General features: G+C 43.9%; 1 protein-coding gene across 3 annotated transcripts in view; it reads left to right on the top strand.

Annotated features, from left to right (window-relative positions):
• LOC113842276 (Golgi phosphoprotein 3) overlaps window positions 1–15,735 on the top strand; it is a 66,044-nt gene that overhangs the window by 31,200 nt on the left and 19,109 nt on the right. Inside the window, exon 2 of one of the 3 annotated variants that reach the window (XM_027448955.3) lies at window positions 10,554–10,685. The exons of 1 other annotated variant lie outside the window; for it this stretch is intronic. In XM_027448955.3, the coding sequence (XP_027304756.1) occupies window positions 10,554–10,685 (132 nt within the window). Of the gene's footprint in view, window positions 1–10,513; window positions 10,686–15,735 lie in introns of all 3 variants that reach the window. One more of the 3 variants, XM_027448956.3, reaches the window with a different exon arrangement.

Here is a 15,735-nt window from a genome sequence, read left to right as displayed (position 1 = left end):
ATAGATGTTACAGGTATTACAGGTGTTACAGGTGTTACAGATGTTATAGATGTTACAGGTGCGCAGCCTAGAAATAAAACTCGTTAAAAGGATCAAAGACTCTATAGAGATTTATAAGCAAGTATTCAGATCTCACCCGAAGGCGTCCCAATGGGGGGGGAAGAGAGGCTCAGCCCGTCGACTGATCCCAGGAGTCAGGAGGTCCTAAGGATGTTGTATTTCCTCGGGATGGTATCTCCCCTGACAGTGGTATCTTCCCTAACATCCCCTCTCTCTTAGGCCAATTTATATTATTTTCTATCTTTTAGGTGGAGCTTGAGTGGCTCTAGTCAAGCATATCTTAGTTATGATTGGTGAAAAGTTTTCCCGTCTCCGTTTAAAGTAATAGGCTCCGAGAAATTCAGGGCGCATGCTCAGTGAGGGGTTGTCGCACCTTGGAGGCGGGTAGCTTTTGGGATGGAGGTGTGTTTTGGTATTATAATGATATTATAATGAGCAAAAAGTACACTAGGGTACAGCATTTGTCAAAACATGACAGGTCTTTGGCTCAGGGTGGCAAAAAGTGCAGCTTTGTGCACAAGAACAATCGAGGCCCCACCTGATTACAGAGCCTAGCCGTGGTGTCTCCACTCCACTCTACGCTCCGTGCTGTTCCTTAGGGCTAGCACACCAAGTTTCCCCAGTGCGATAGCATCTAAGGTTGGGAGCCTAGGGAATGCTCAGGTAATGCAGTTATGCCCTACCCTGAAAGCCTCTTCAATGCTGTACATTTTCTTAAAAATGTGAATGTTAGTTTTATTTTCCTAGTTACTTCAGGCATTTACACCACATGTTCTGATCTCAGCCAGGTAGGCTAAAACTACTGGTCTTCTGTTGTGAGTTAATTGAAGAATTGGGGGGAGAGCGAGAGAGAGAGAGAGAGAGAATGTGTTTCTTCTGTAATGGGAAGGTGTATTTTTTTTGTTTGTTTGTTTGTTTTGGTTTGGTTTTTTTAAGTAATTCTTATGGATGAAACAAAGTATTCTGAAGTAAGACATTACATGGTCCCATACAAGTCTTTTGTTATGGTCCCATGCAAGTCTTTTTGGACCTCATTTTAAAAAGGAAGTATTGTTTTTTTAACCTTCACTCTGCAATCTGTTAGACTTTCTCAGACAATGTTTTGAGAACTGCTATTAATGTGAAATGGTCTGTGCAGCATTTTTCACAATTTCTAGCAATCCTTATAAACACTCTTTTGCAAGTCCTAGGACCCTATTCTATTATAAGTATAGTTTTGTGAAGGTTGAGTTTCAGGGATCTTGGCGAGCTGGGTAAGGATGTCCTTGGGGAATAACATAAGTGAAAGATTTGAGGGATGTTGGTAGGACCTTTCAAGTCGTGGTCTTTTCCCTGTGGGGTGTGTGCATGAGCCCTGCCCCATTGTGCTCTGCATGCCAGCATGTCTAGGGGACTGGGTCCTAGCACGTGGTTGCACCTTGCTGTATACAGATGTGAACATGTGGATTCCTGCTGCAAAAGCTTGTGCCTTGCTCAGCAAAGCTAGACCCAGTGTGTTGGTAAGGCTTGCTTGCTTGAATGTGTTTTAATATAATCATGCTGCTTTTCTACCCTTCTTGGAGCCAGGAAGAGAATAAGATGGCTGTTCATCATATATACTGTAAATACTTTCTCTGCCTTGTCTTCCCCATCTGTTTGAACACATCTAAGGAAATCATGAGGGTTGCAGAAACTCAATCCTTTATAAACCCAGAAGTGAAAATTTAATGTATTTTATGTTAAAGGAGCATGAGGTGGGGAAGCAGGCAGCTGTAGGAGAGGGTGTCATGGGCAGGTGGTGGGGACATGCAGCTGAAAAGGCAAAGTAAAAATGGAAAGTAGAAGGTAAGGTGGTAGGTTGGTAATACTCAGGCATAGGGCCATGGTCAGGAGATGGGTGGGATTTAGGTTCCAGGTAACTAAAGGCTAACTGAGCAGGAAGGCTTGTGTCAGCTGGGAATTGAGGAAGAGGCATGCAAAGAGGAGAAAGTGAATAAATGCTGCAAGAGGTGATGGGAGGGTGTCGTGGTTCCGCTCGAGTGGGCAGCCGAGCTCCACCACAGCCGCTCTCTCACTCCCCCTCCTCAAAGAGGAATGGGGAGAAAATATGTGAAAAGGGCTCAAGGATTGAGATAAGGACGAGAAAATCACGCAATAATTATTGTAACGGGCAAAACAGACTCAGCATAAGAAGACAGATAGTAAGATTTATTGCTCATTACTAACAAGCTAGAGAAGTGAGAAACAAAGGAAAGAAACCAAAAGCACCTTCCCCCCCCATCCACCCTCTTCCACCTCCTCCCCCCGAGCGGCGCAGGGGAACAGGGGAATGGGGGTTATGGTCAGTCTACAGTGCTTCTTCTCTGCCGCTCCTTCTCGGTCACTCTCGTCCCCTGTGCTGTGGGGTCCCACCCACGGGATGCAGTCCTTGACGAACTGATCCAGCGTGGGCTTCCCACAGGCAGCAGCTCTTCCAGAACTGCTCCAGATATGGGTCCGTACCACGGGGTCCATCCCTCAGGAGAAAACTGCTCCAACCTGGCTCCCCTACGGGCAGCAGCTCCTGCCAGGTCACCTGCTCCTGCGTGGTCTCCTCTCCACGGGCTACAGGTCCGGCCCGGAATCTGCTCCGGCAGGGGTCTTCCACAGGCGGCAGCCTCCATCGGTGCAGGGCCACCTGCTCCACCGTGGTCTCCTCCACGGGCTGCAGCGTGGAACCCTGCTCCACCGTGGTCTCCTCCACGGGCTGCAGCGTGGAACCCTGCTCCACCGTGGTACTCCATGGGCTGCAGGGGGACATCCTGCTTCACCATGGTCCTCACCACAGGCCGCAGGGGACTTCTGCTCTGGTGCCTGGAGCACCTCTCCCCCTCCTTCTACACTGACCTTGGCACCTGCAAGGCTGTTTCTCACTCCCTTGACTCTCCCGGCTGCTGTGTGGCGCAGCGTTTTTTTTCCCTGTCTTAAATATGCTCTCACAGAGGCGCAAAACAACATCGCTTATTGGCTCAGATCTGGAAAACAATGGGGCCCTTCCCAAACATGGGGCGGCTTCTAGATCTTTCTCACAGAAACCACCCCTATGGCTCTCTGCTACCAAAACCTTGCCACGTAAGCCCACTACAGAGGGAAATGGTGTAATGAATGTGGATTTTGGATAACCTATTATTTAAGTAGAAAGAAGATGTTGGTGTTAGTTACGTGCTTTGCCATACTTGAGTGGCAAGTTTGAGCTTTCAAAGTTAATAGAGTAGTAAGTTTCCATTGTAAACTTTATTTTCATTCCCCTTTATGCTTGTCTAGTAAAAGTATTTTTTTAATCTTAGCGTTTCTAGGTCAGCTCAGAAGAAAACCACTTTTGTGCTGTTTCTGTAAATAAACATGACAGTTGTGAACATTCTTATTGAATCAATGCATATATAAAATTGGCTTGTGAGCTATTCATAGCTTAAAGCGCTGTTCTAATGCGATTGCTGTCAAATAACAATTCATTACCTTTTAAGACAGACACCTTGCTTAGCAACTATAATGAAATAAGTATTTCATTGAGTTAAGGTGTTTATAAAATTAGAAAAGACTTGTAAGGAAGACATACAGCAAAAAAAATTGGTGTTGTATTTGGTGGGAATATTAGTGCTATTTAAGGGTATTAAATAGCAGAATGGCTTGCATCTGTAAACAATGATCTTTAATGCAAGTGTTTTGAGACTGCTAGGTATTTGGAACAGACTAGGTATTTGGAACAGAAGTTGTGGGGAGTTGGGGGTCGTCTTCTTCTTGCAGATAACCAGCGATAGTACTAGAAGGAATGGCCTCGAGTTCTTAATGGTCTTAATGATTCTAGGATTTTTCACCATCCCTCTATTGCCTCTTTAATAGGCAGTAGTTCTGTAATGCTGAGCGTTACTGTTTCTCTTTTCTGTACCTTTTTCTAGTTGTGCTGTATGCCACTTGAGATAGGTGTCAAGGAGCTGTTTGTAGCATTGAAGATAAATGTTTGCTTTATTCTGTTTCAGCTACGCCAGGAAGTTTGAGTTAATTTAAAGGATGATTTAGACTGTTGTGTGCTAACCTGACCTTCTCTGAAGGTTTCTTCAGTTGTCTGAAGTGTTTGCAGTAAGAGCAAAACATTATCCATCCATCTGTTTGAACTACCTGGAAAGACCAGCGTAATGGATTGAAAGAAATCCATGGCAAAAATCCAAATGGCAAAGAAATGTCTGGTGCTTACCAAAAACAATATACAGAATGTCTGGCTTCTGAGAGTAGCTGATACAAAGCATCGTTTTTCAGTAAAAAGGATGACTAGATAATTCCTCAAATGCCTTTCCAACCTTATGTCTATGGCCTTTTAAGTAAACATCTGTGACATTTCAGTAATGGCTTTCTACTAATTCAGTGTTTTTTGTAGAATTTTTAGAAGTATGGATCATCTATGTAATAAAGCTCTTGAAAATAGCTAAGTACTAAATGGAAACTTTTTTTTTGTTCCTAGAAGTCTACATTTGATGACATTATTAGTTGGTGACTGGATTGTACATCTAGTGGACTTCAGGTGTGTCCATCTGGTGTGTACACTGGCAGCTGTCATTTGCGAACAAGATAAAGTTGCATTGCTCGTGATTTAAGCTGGTTGTTGTTACTGGCTAGGGTAAATTTTATGAGTGTGTGCTCCTTTTTTATTTTTTATTTTTTATTTTTAATTTTTTTCTGTATTCCAAAGTGGATCTTTTCATAAAGAGGATGCATTGCTGGAGGAGTTTTGGAAGGTCTTTCTAGATCATACCAAGTGTTTCCACAATCATTTCTCAAAAGAAATTTCTCAGAATGATTTTGCTTTGTCCTACATACTGTTCTTGCATGTTTGGTAATATTAAATGTTGGCAACTGTATAATTTAAATAGAATCATTTTCTTTTTTTTTTTTTTTTTGTCACGGTTGTCAAGTAGTGGAGTACAAAATTGAATAAATGTGTTTCTAGTGATTGAGTAAATTTATTGTGTCAAATATTTGGTTCTGCTATTTAAGCAGACAGCTATCAATGCAGAAATACAGATGAAGTGTGATAGGTATGGTGTGGTTCATAGAATGAGTGTGATTTGCAGCTTTGTAATCCATATAAGAACTATATATATCTCTTAATATTGCTTTTCAGGTTATTATTTCAGTGCCATATTGTTTATGGATATTAAATCATATTAACGTGTCTCAGGAAACTCAGATAAGCCTGTGTGATGTCAATAATGCCAAATGCTTGATGTCTTAAAATGTAATTAGTTAACATTTAGTTTATATGTAGTCAAAATTATGTACTGTTTTGTTTGTCACTTTCCTGAAGTTCCTCTGTTCTTTGAAGAACAGACTAAGTGTCAAAATTAACAGAGGATGAGTCTGTTTCTCTTTCATGTTTACAGTACAGGAATGGTGGTTGTCTAGTAGTGCTACTTCAAAAGTGCATGAGGGTAAGAGAACTGCTTACAGAACGCAGCAAGCCTCCTCTTGCCAAAAGGACTGCGGCAACCCAGACCAAGTGACTGCCCAAAAATGTGGCTGTTCAGGTCTCTGTTGCTACCAGTGGAGGGTGGCAGAGATACTGCTCGCATGAGGTGCGAGCAGGTGGAGGATCTGATCAGCCTGGAGGTAGTGCTCAAGGAGGAGGTGGAGAGATTAAGGACTATCAGGGAGTGTGAACAGGAGTTAGACTGGTGGAGAAACTCCCTGCCATGCCTGCGAGAAAGGTACCCGGGAGATACACCCCAAATAGTGGTAGACCTCCTGCCCTATTGCTGTTGGAGGGGGAGGGGACCTGAAAGATAGAGAGGAATGGAAACAGGTCCCTACTCGACATTGCAGGTGAGCCTCCTCCCTGCTCACCTCGACTCCCCAGGTGCCCTTACACAATAGGCTTGAGGCCCCTGGAGCTTGAGAGACATATTGGTGAGGATGTGGGGGAAGGTCCACACAGGAGGTTGTCTAGGACAAGGAAGTCAAGTCCATACCTGAAGGCTTCCTCCACCTTCCTCACCAAAGGAGGATAATTAATGGTCGTAGGCGACTCCCTTCTGAGGGGAACAGAGGGTCCCATTTGTCAGCTGGACCCTACCTGTTAGGGAAGTCTGCTGCCTCCCTGGGGCCCAGGTCAGGGACATTACCAGGAAACTTCCTGGCCTGATTCACCCCTCCGATTATTATCCCTTAGTGATAATTCATCCTGGCAGAGACAAAATTGCTGAGAGAAGCCTGAAGGCTATCAAAAAGGACTTCAGGGGATTGGGACAGTTACTGGATGAAGTGGGAGCACAGGTGGTGTCTTCCTCTATCCCTTCAGGGGCAAGGAGGGATACTGAGCAGACCTGGAAGGCCCAGATGATTAATACATGGCTGAGAGGCTGGTGCCATTGCAGGAATTAGGTTGTTTGTTTATTTATTTATTTTGTTGTTGTTTTTGACTGTGGGGAGATTTACTCAGCACCTGGCCTGATGGCTGCCAATGGGTCACACCTGTCTCAAAGGGGGAAAGGGATCCTAACCCAGGAGCTGGCAGGGCTCATGGTTTCTGTTGTACAATGTACAGGGGAACAGATACGGCAGGATATATCCCTCTCTGGGATGGGGGATAGAAATGGGAAAATGAAGCCTGTGGGTTGAGATAAAGACAGTTTATTAAGACAGGAAAATAATAACAATAATAATAAATGTGTACAAAACAAATGATGCACAATGCAATTGCTCACCACCCCCTGACCGATGCCCAGCCTATTCCCAAGCAGCTGGCCCTCCCCACCCCCAGCTAGCCCCCCCATATATTTAGCATGACGTCAGATGGGATGGAATACCCCTTTGGTTACTTTGGGTCAGCTGTCCTGGGTCTGTCCCCTCCCAGCTCCTGCTGTACCCTTAGCCTGCCCACTGGTAGTACAGAGTGAGAAGCTGAAAAAAGTCCTTGGCTTGGTGTGAGCACTGTTCTGCAACGATTAAAACATCAGCATGTAATCAGCACTCTTCTCATCCTAATCGAAAACATAGCACCCTACCAGCTACTAGGAGGAAAATTAACTCTATCCTAGCTGAAACCAGGACAAACTGTAATTGGTCTTAGCAGCTTAGAGTAGTTCTTAGAACAAGTTTCAGCCCTCTCCCTCACTTACACCCACAATGGAAGTCAATAAATCCAGGCGGAGTCCTATGAGTGTGAGCTCACTGTGATATAATTTCCAGGAGCTAAAGTAAAAGTGTCTTGACAATCAAATAATACATGAAGTTCAAAAACTCTCCTAACTTTTTTATATATTTCTTTGTGTGCTTACAAGCTCTAAACAAATAGTTTTAATCACTACAGATTTGATACCTAAATCAATCAGCATCTACTGTGAGCTCCATCAGATTTAAAGGCATCCCCTACCTTGAGGTAGGATTATCCCCATTGAACACTGAGGAGAGACATTAACACATGAAAGGCAGATACTGCTTGATGAACCTGATCTCCTTCTGTGACAAAGTGACGCACTTAGTGGATGAGGAAAAGGTCGTGGATGTGGTCTACCTTGACTTCAGTAAGGCCTTTGACATCGTTTCCCACAACATTCTCCTCAAGAAACTGGCTGCTCATGGCTTGGACTGGTGTACGCTTCGTTGGGTTAGAAACTGGCTGCATAGCCGGGCCAAAGAGTTGTGGTGAATGGAGTCAAATCCAGTTGGAGGCCGGTCACTAGTGGTGTCCCCCAGGGCTCGATACTGGGGCCGGTCCTCTTTAATACCTTTATCGATGATCTGGATGAGGGGGTCGAGTGCACCCTCAATAAGTTTGCAGATGACACCAAGTTAGGTGTGCGTGTCGATGTACTCGAGGGTAGGAAGGCTCTGCAGGAGGATCTGGATAGGCTGGACTGATGGGCTGAGGCCAACTGTATGAAGTTCACCAAGGCCAAGTGCTGGGTCCTGCACCTGGGGCGCAATAACCCCAAGCAGAGCTACAGGCCGGGAGATGAGTGGTTGGGAAGCTGCCTGGTGGAGAAGGACCACGGAGTATTGGTTGATAGTCAGCTGAATATGAGCCAGCAGTGTGCTCAGGTGGCCAAGAAGGCCAGCAGCATCCTGGCTTGGATAAGAAGCAGTGTGGCCAGCAGGTCTAGGGAAGTGATTGCCCCCCTATACTTGGCTCTGGTGAGGCCGCACCTCGAGTACTGTGTTCAGTTTTGGGCCCCTTGCTACAAGAAGGACATCGAGGTGCTCGAGCAAGTCCAGAGAAGGGCGACGAAGCTGGTGAGGGGTCTGGAGAACAAGTCTTATGTGGAGCAGCTGATGGAGTTGGGCTTGTTCAGCCTGGAGAAAAGGAGGCTCAGGGGTGACCTTATCGCTCTCTACAGGTACCTTAAAGGAGGCTGTAGCGAGGTGGGGATTGGTCTGTTCTCCCACATGCCTGGTGACAGGACGAGGGAGGATGGGCTTAAGTTGCTCCAGGGAATGTTTATGTTGGATATTAGGAAGAACTTCTTTACCGAAAGGGTTGTGAGGCATTGGAATGGGCTGCCCAGGGAAGTGGTTGAGGCACCATCCCTGGAGGTCTTTAAAAGATCTTTAGATGTAGTGCTTAGTGATACGTTTTAGTGGAGGACTTGTTAGTGTTAGGTCAGAGGATGGACTAGGTGATCTTGGAGGTCTCTTCCAACCTAGATGATTCTGTGATTCTGTAATGTGACACCCATCTATAAGAAGGGTCATTAGGAGGACCCAGGGAACTACAGGCTTGTCAGCCTGACCTCGGTGCCAGGAAAGGTGATGGAACAGGTCATCGTGAATGCAATCATGCAGCATATGCAGGACAACCATAGAAACAGGTCCAGTCAGCATGGGTTCATGCAGTCAGCAAGTCTTGCCTGACCAACCTCATCTTCTATGATGGGGTGACCCGCCTGGTGGATGAGGGAAAGGCTGTTGACATAGTCTACCTAGACTTCAGCAAGGCCTTTGACATGGTCTCCCACAGTATTCTCCTGGAGAAGCTGGCAGCCCATGGCTTGGACAGGTACACTCTTTGCTGGGTTGAAAACTGTGTGGTCGGCCAGGCCCAGGGAGTGGTGGTGAACAGAGTGAAATCCAGCTGGTGACCTGTTGCAGGAAGAACGGCTGAAACACGACAGACACTAGTATGGTCAGATCATGCTCTCTTTTATTACCCAAATAGCCTGACTTTTATAGCAAACTTAACAGGGGCGGACAGTGTTTCACACAAGATTATTGGTCAAAAGCACTCAAACAACTGCAAGAAAACAACCCCACCTGCAAGAAAACAACCCCCTTGTGATTAGCAGTCATGTAGATCCCGTCCTTGAAGCCAGCTGCTAGCAACAATATTTTTCTAAATTCCTCAATCAGGCGATGTGGGAACACTGTCATGGGAACTTCTCATAGTTGCCCTGGTAGCTTGGTTTGCTCAGCTGCAGCAAGCCATGGGATCTTTGCTGTTTCAAAAATCCCTCAACAGTGACAGGTCACTAGTGGAGTTCCCCGGGGATCAGTGTTGGGGCCTATCCTCTTTAATATCTTTATTGATGACTTGGATGAGGAAATCAAGTGCATCCTCAGAAAGTTTGCAGATGGCACCAAGTTGGGGGGAAGTGTTGATCTGCTGCAGGGTAGGAAGGTCCTGTAGAGGGACCTGGACAGGTTGCATTGATGGGCAGAGGCTAATGGGATGAGGTTGAACATGACTAAGTGCCGGATCCTGCACTTTGGCCACAACAACACCATGCAACACTACAGGCTTGGGGCAGAGTGGCTCGAAAGCTGTGCGGAGCAAAAGGATCTGGGGGTGCTGACTGATGCTTGCCCGAACATGAGCCGGCAGTGTGCCCAGGTGGCCAAGAAGGCCAACGGCGTCCTGGTTTGTATCAGGAATAGTGTAGCCAGCAGGACCAGGGAGGTGATTGTCCCCCTGTACTCTGCTCTGGTGAGGCCACACCTCAAGTACTGTGTTCAGCTTTGGACCCCTAATTACAAGAAGGACATTGAGGCCCTGGAGCATGTCCAGAGAAGGGCCATGAAGCTGGTGAAGGGCCTGGAACTCAAGTCCTATGAGGAGTGGCTGAGGGAACGTGGGTTGTCTAGTCTGGAGGAGAGGAGGCTCAGGGGAGACCTTATTGCTCTCTACAGGTACCTTAAAGGAGGTTGTTGGGAGCTGGGGGTTGGCCTTTTCTCGCAGATAACTAGTGACAGGACTAGAGGGAATCGCCTCAAGTTGCCCAGGGGAGGTTTAGGTTGGAAATTGGGAGGCATTTCTTCTCAGAAAGAGTGGTCAGGCATAGGAATGGGTTGCCCAGGGAGGTGGTGGAGTCACCGTCCCTGGGGGTGTTTAAGGAAAGGTTGAACATGGTGCTTAGTGGGTGATATTGGTAGTGGGGGAATGGTTGGACCAGATGATCTTGGAGGTCTTTTCCAACCTTAATGGTTCTATGATTCTTCTATTTGTTTTCAGGTGGAGGTGGAAGTATCTTACTGTCTTTTCATCTTCTCAGGGTTACACTTCATTTTGGAATGATTGCATCTCCTCAGGTTTGCGTGGCTGCATGTTAATCGAATTGGCATTGCGAGGGCGTCTTCAGCTAGAGGCTTGCGGAATTAGGCGCAAAAGTCTATTGACAAGAAAGGTAAGTGGGAGGAATGTGTTCATATTTGCTTTTGCATCGTGTTCTTGCAATGCAGTAGTTACAAGTAACAGTGAGTTTTAAGGTAAAACATTTTTTTTCTTTTCCTATGAATGGGGTTAGAGATTCTGAGTAGTGACTTACATTACAGGCACAGAGTTATTATCTAAACTGTTTCAGTGGTGAGTTGAAAGGTCTTGTAAAATTTTCTGTACTTGTTCTCAGTTCCTGTTTGTTCTCTTGATGTGTTCCTGCTGCTGTTGGGAGCCTTTCGCAATCATCTGGCTGTGGCTGTGGCCAGGGTGCAGTGATAGCAGTTGCTGCTGGGTTCCAGCAGCACCAGTTGCAATCTGTCGAAGGAACTGGCTTTTGCAGTGTCAGTGAGATGTGAGCTGGGGCTGAGATGGACAGCTAACTGACAGCAAGACAGATGTATCCTGCAAGCCACCAGTTAGTGCTGGTGTACACAGTATCCTCTGCATGGTATGCTTTGCAGTGCGTAGGAAGGAAACATCCTTGTACCTTAGGCCCCTGAGAACACAAAACTCTAGGTAAAGTGCGTGACTGGTGTGTTAAATTGATTGTACTCGCTGACCTTTAAGATGAGCAAAGTTTTAAGGTTCTTTATTGAATTAGGATGAAGATTTGAAGCTTTAATTTATTGATTTTGCTGTCGTTTTTTTTTCCTTAGTACAAAATGTGCAAAGTCATAGTTTGAATTCTACTGTTTGAAAAGTCATACTGTTTGAATTTCTACTTCATCAGCATTAGTGGATACTTGTAAAATAAGTTTATTGAATACGTGGTCAAATATTTCTATCCACCACAAGGAAATCCTCTTTCATAGCCTGTTCCCCCGTCAATATTATGCTTTGCTGATTTTTTTTTTTTTTAAAGGAACACTTCCAAATTCCCTAATCTTCTCCCAGCTTCCTTCTCCTCCAAAGAATTGAACCTCTGTTCAGGCAAACAGCACCTGCTTCTTTTAGCTTCATTTAAGCATATTCAGCACTGATTAGTTTCTACATTTTTTTTTTCCTCACAAAGCTTTTGGCTCCTTAGGCATTCAGGAATGTTCTTTAACAGCTATTTTCTTTCTATGCAAACCTTGTCAGGTCTGTCTACCTGAAGTTTTAACTGTCTTTTTTTTTTTTTTTTTTTTTTTAAGGAAAATGGAGAAATAACCAAATAACCATGCATATCTTTACTACAGCATACAAACCAAATTCTTGTCTGCCTCTCGTTCCTCTTTTAAAATTTTATCATGTGATTTTTAGGGGTGGGTCTGTCTGTGTTCTTTTTTTTTTTTTTGGCTGCTTTAAGGAAAGCTAAATCTAACTAGTATTCAATGCTTTGTTCTTTTTGTTGGGGTGGTCAACAAAAAATCTAGAGATTTTTGCAGGCAGGAGCATTCTATGAAAAAGACAATATAAAATTCAAATGAAGATTGATTTCTGCTTATAGAATTTCATGCAAGTAAAATCCCTAACTATTGATATCTATGATGTTTCTTCTGTCCTACCCTACCTCTCAGTTTAGAAGTCATTCTCATGTGTCTTTTCTCATTTTATGTAAAGTCTTGCATTGTTTAATATGAAATTGCAGTCTTGTTCCCATGTTTAGTAGATTTATGTGCCTGAACTCTACCAAGTGTCCACCTCCACCCTCCTTTGGTACAAGCTTGCAGGCTTTGCTCGCTTTAATTCACAGAAAAAAACACAAGGCCAAGTACCATGATTAGTGAATGGAATGAGCTGTTTAGTTGTATACAAGGTTGCAATTCAGTGAGGTGTGGAGCTTCAGCAGCAAAGACAGCAGTCCTGTCTTTGCAAGAAAGCTTATTATTTTTGGAGTCTCTCTTTATTTTTTACTGGTGTTTGTGCAGCCTTGTCAGGTAATCACTCTGTCTGAAAACTAATTAACGTATCTGATCCGTTCAATTTTTATTTGGATCATTTTCTTGGTTTTGTCATCAGGTGTGGTACAAGCAATAGCTGAGAAGAAGAGGAGGGTAGAACTAGTTCTTTGGTCAGTAGTGCAGATATATAAACATGCTTGAATGCTGGAGACAAATGAGATGGAGAAACTGGCAGACGGACTTGATGAGCTTCAGTAAAAATTCTGAAAGTCAGTAGGATGTGTTTTTATGTTGCAACATCCTTGTAAATTTGGCTTGAGAGTATATAATCACTGCATTGTTTTGGAGTTGTATCTACTGATGGTATCACTGCTGGAAACAAATGAAAGCCGAGGTTTGTATGTAAATAAAGCAATTTCTAAGACTAGTGGTTATTGAAGATAGAAAATGGCTTCCTTACTATGTCAGAAAGCAAAACCAATAATTACAGTTTTTTGAAAGAAAAGAAATCTCAACAAATCATTGGTGGATTAACTTCAGTATTTTATAATTGATAATTCTGAGTGATTTGTGCATGAGTGATTTTTTTCTCATAATTATTATTAAAACTAAATTATAAAGAGTTTACTCAAAAAGTCAATGCATGAGGTGCTTCATTTTTAGCATTGCCTAATTGCAGAGCTTCATTGTGGAAAATGCAAATTAAATACTCTGTATAATTGAAATGTTCTTAGCAGTCAGATACCAGGCAAAGCGATTACGTGATAAACAGCTGAAAAATTGGGATAAAGAAAGGCTTCCTTAATAGAGCTAAGGATCATCACATCTGAAGAACCAAGCTATTAGCTTCTTTCTCTATCTTAACTCATCTATTAAAAAAATGAAAATATTCCCCTTGAGGATACTTAGTCTTCTGTGATGATTCAATTCACAAGATGCCCGACCCACTCAATTTCCTACTCTTCTTGTGCTTTAATTAACCAAGAGACATTGATCAATAAATCCTTGTCCAAGAAAGAGCAGATCTGTGAATATAGGAGAGAGGTGGCTGAGCTCCCATTATTGCCTGTCTCCATGTGCTGAGAAAGGGAGGGGGAAAAGAAATATTGAGAAGTATAAATCAAAATACTTTTGTTTCAGGGGAAGGATAATTGGAAGAATCTGTACAGTGAATGTTCACTGTAGCATAGTATAAGAAACAGTGCTTTATTGCCTGGCTTCAGAGAATGGTAAACTTGGAGACAAAATCTCCATGTTTTGTGGCTTCACAGGAGCTTATGGAGTCCTGACTGAATTGAATGGAAGAGTCTATGCTCCTTATAGGTCTTTGCTCTAAGTGCCTGTGTATTGAGGCTCAGATTGTCATCATGGATTATATTCAAACTAACTTCTTAAACTTCCTTGTAGTGGCAGTAAAAATATTTTAACCCCAAATAAGCAAGGAAAGCTGTTTTCTAAACCTTTTAAATCTTTTTTTTTTTTCTTTCTTCAAAAATGCTCTGAAGTCTGGGTTACATCTCTTCAGTGAGGGGTGTATGTGTGGTGGTGGTTGTTTTTAACAAAACAAGCCAATAACTTGACTTTGCATCTTATCTGTTAGTGAGATGGTGAGTAGTAATAGGTTACCAGCTTCAGGAGGCTGGAACTATCCACTATAACTAAGGTTACTGTGAAATTAATCATATGGGACACTTCAAAGAAACTAAAATTTTGCTGGAATGTCAGTTTTTAGAAGTAAAGATAAAATTGTTGGGTGTTTTTTGGCTATTTATTAAAGGAATACATGAAAGGTGGGTATTAATAGAGCCAAATTTAGCAACCAAAAACCCAACTTGAAATATACTAATGTATAATTAAAGAATAGAAACTTCCAAAAGTTCAGAAAAATTGGTATAAAACTGGAAAATATTATATATCCTTATAATGTGGTTAATGAAGTTTTTGAGTGAAGTTACACTACAAGCTTGTAAATCATAAAGTTAATGTGTTGTTCTGTGTGTTTAATTTCAAGTAGGGATTGTCTGGACTAAAATACTAAACTCCTGATTGCTATCAACTTTGCAAAAATATTTTACATGCTTTACTTTTATATCTGATCAAACCTAGTTCTTTTTAACCTGTCATTGCTGACTGTTTCATTCTTGCTGATTTAATAAAGTTTTAAATTTTAGTGCTTTATATACACTATCTAAAATCACAGGAGCACAGAATCACAGAACTGAAGGGGTTGGAAGGGACCTCAAAAGATCATCGGGTCCAATCCCCTGCCAAAGCAGGTTCCTTAGAGTAGGATGCCCAGGTAGGTGTCCAGACGGGCCTTAAATATCTCCAGAGAAGGAGACTCCACAACCTCCCTGGGCAGCCTGTTCCAGTGCTCTGTCACTCTCACCGTGAAGAAGTTCTTTCGCATGTTGGTGCAGAACTTCCTGTGCTCTATCTTGTGGCCATTACTCCTTGTCCTGTCCCCGCAAACCACTGAAAAGAGGTTGGCCAAATCCCTCTGTCTCCCACACCTCAGGTATTTATACACATTAATGAGATCCAGTCTTCTCTTCTCCAGGCTGAACAGACCCAGGTCTCTCAGCCTTTCCTCATAGGGAAGATGCTCCAGGCCCCATATCATCTTTGTGGCCCTCCGCTGGACTCTTTCCAGGAGATCCCTGTCTTTCTTGTACCAGGGAGCCCAGAACTGGACACAGTACTCCAGGTGAGGCCTGACCAAGGCAGAGTAGAGGGGGAGGATCACCTCCCTTGACCTGCTGGCCACACTCCTTTTAATGCACGCCAGGATCCCATTAGCCCTCTTGGCCATGAGGGCACGCTGCTGGCTCATGGTCAACCTGTTGTCCACCAGGACCCTCAGAGCTCGTCTCCAGCAGGTCGTCCCCCAGCCTGTACTGATACTTTGGGTTGTTCCTTCCCAGGTGCAGGACTCTACACTTGCTCTTGTTAAACCTCATTTGGTTTCTTCCTACCCATCTCTCCAGCCTGTTCAGGTCTCGCTGAATGGCACCACAGCCTTCTGGCATGTCAGCCACTCCTCCCAGCTTTGTGTCTGCTGAGGGCAGACACTATTCCCTCATCAAGGTCGTCAATGAAGATGTTTAACAAGACCGGACCCAGCACCGACCCCTGGGGAACACCTCTAGTCACAGGCCTCCAGCCAGACTCTGCTCCTCTGATCACCACCCTCTG

The sequence above is a fragment of the Anas platyrhynchos genome, chromosome W, assembly GCF_047663525.1.
Source record: "Anas platyrhynchos isolate ZD024472 breed Pekin duck chromosome W, IASCAAS_PekinDuck_T2T, whole genome shotgun sequence".
In the NCBI taxonomy this organism is placed as follows: Eukaryota; Metazoa; Chordata; class Aves; order Anseriformes; family Anatidae; genus Anas; species Anas platyrhynchos.
The sequence above is the reverse complement of the archived record's forward strand: the minus strand, read 5'-3'. Positions and strand labels throughout refer to the sequence as shown.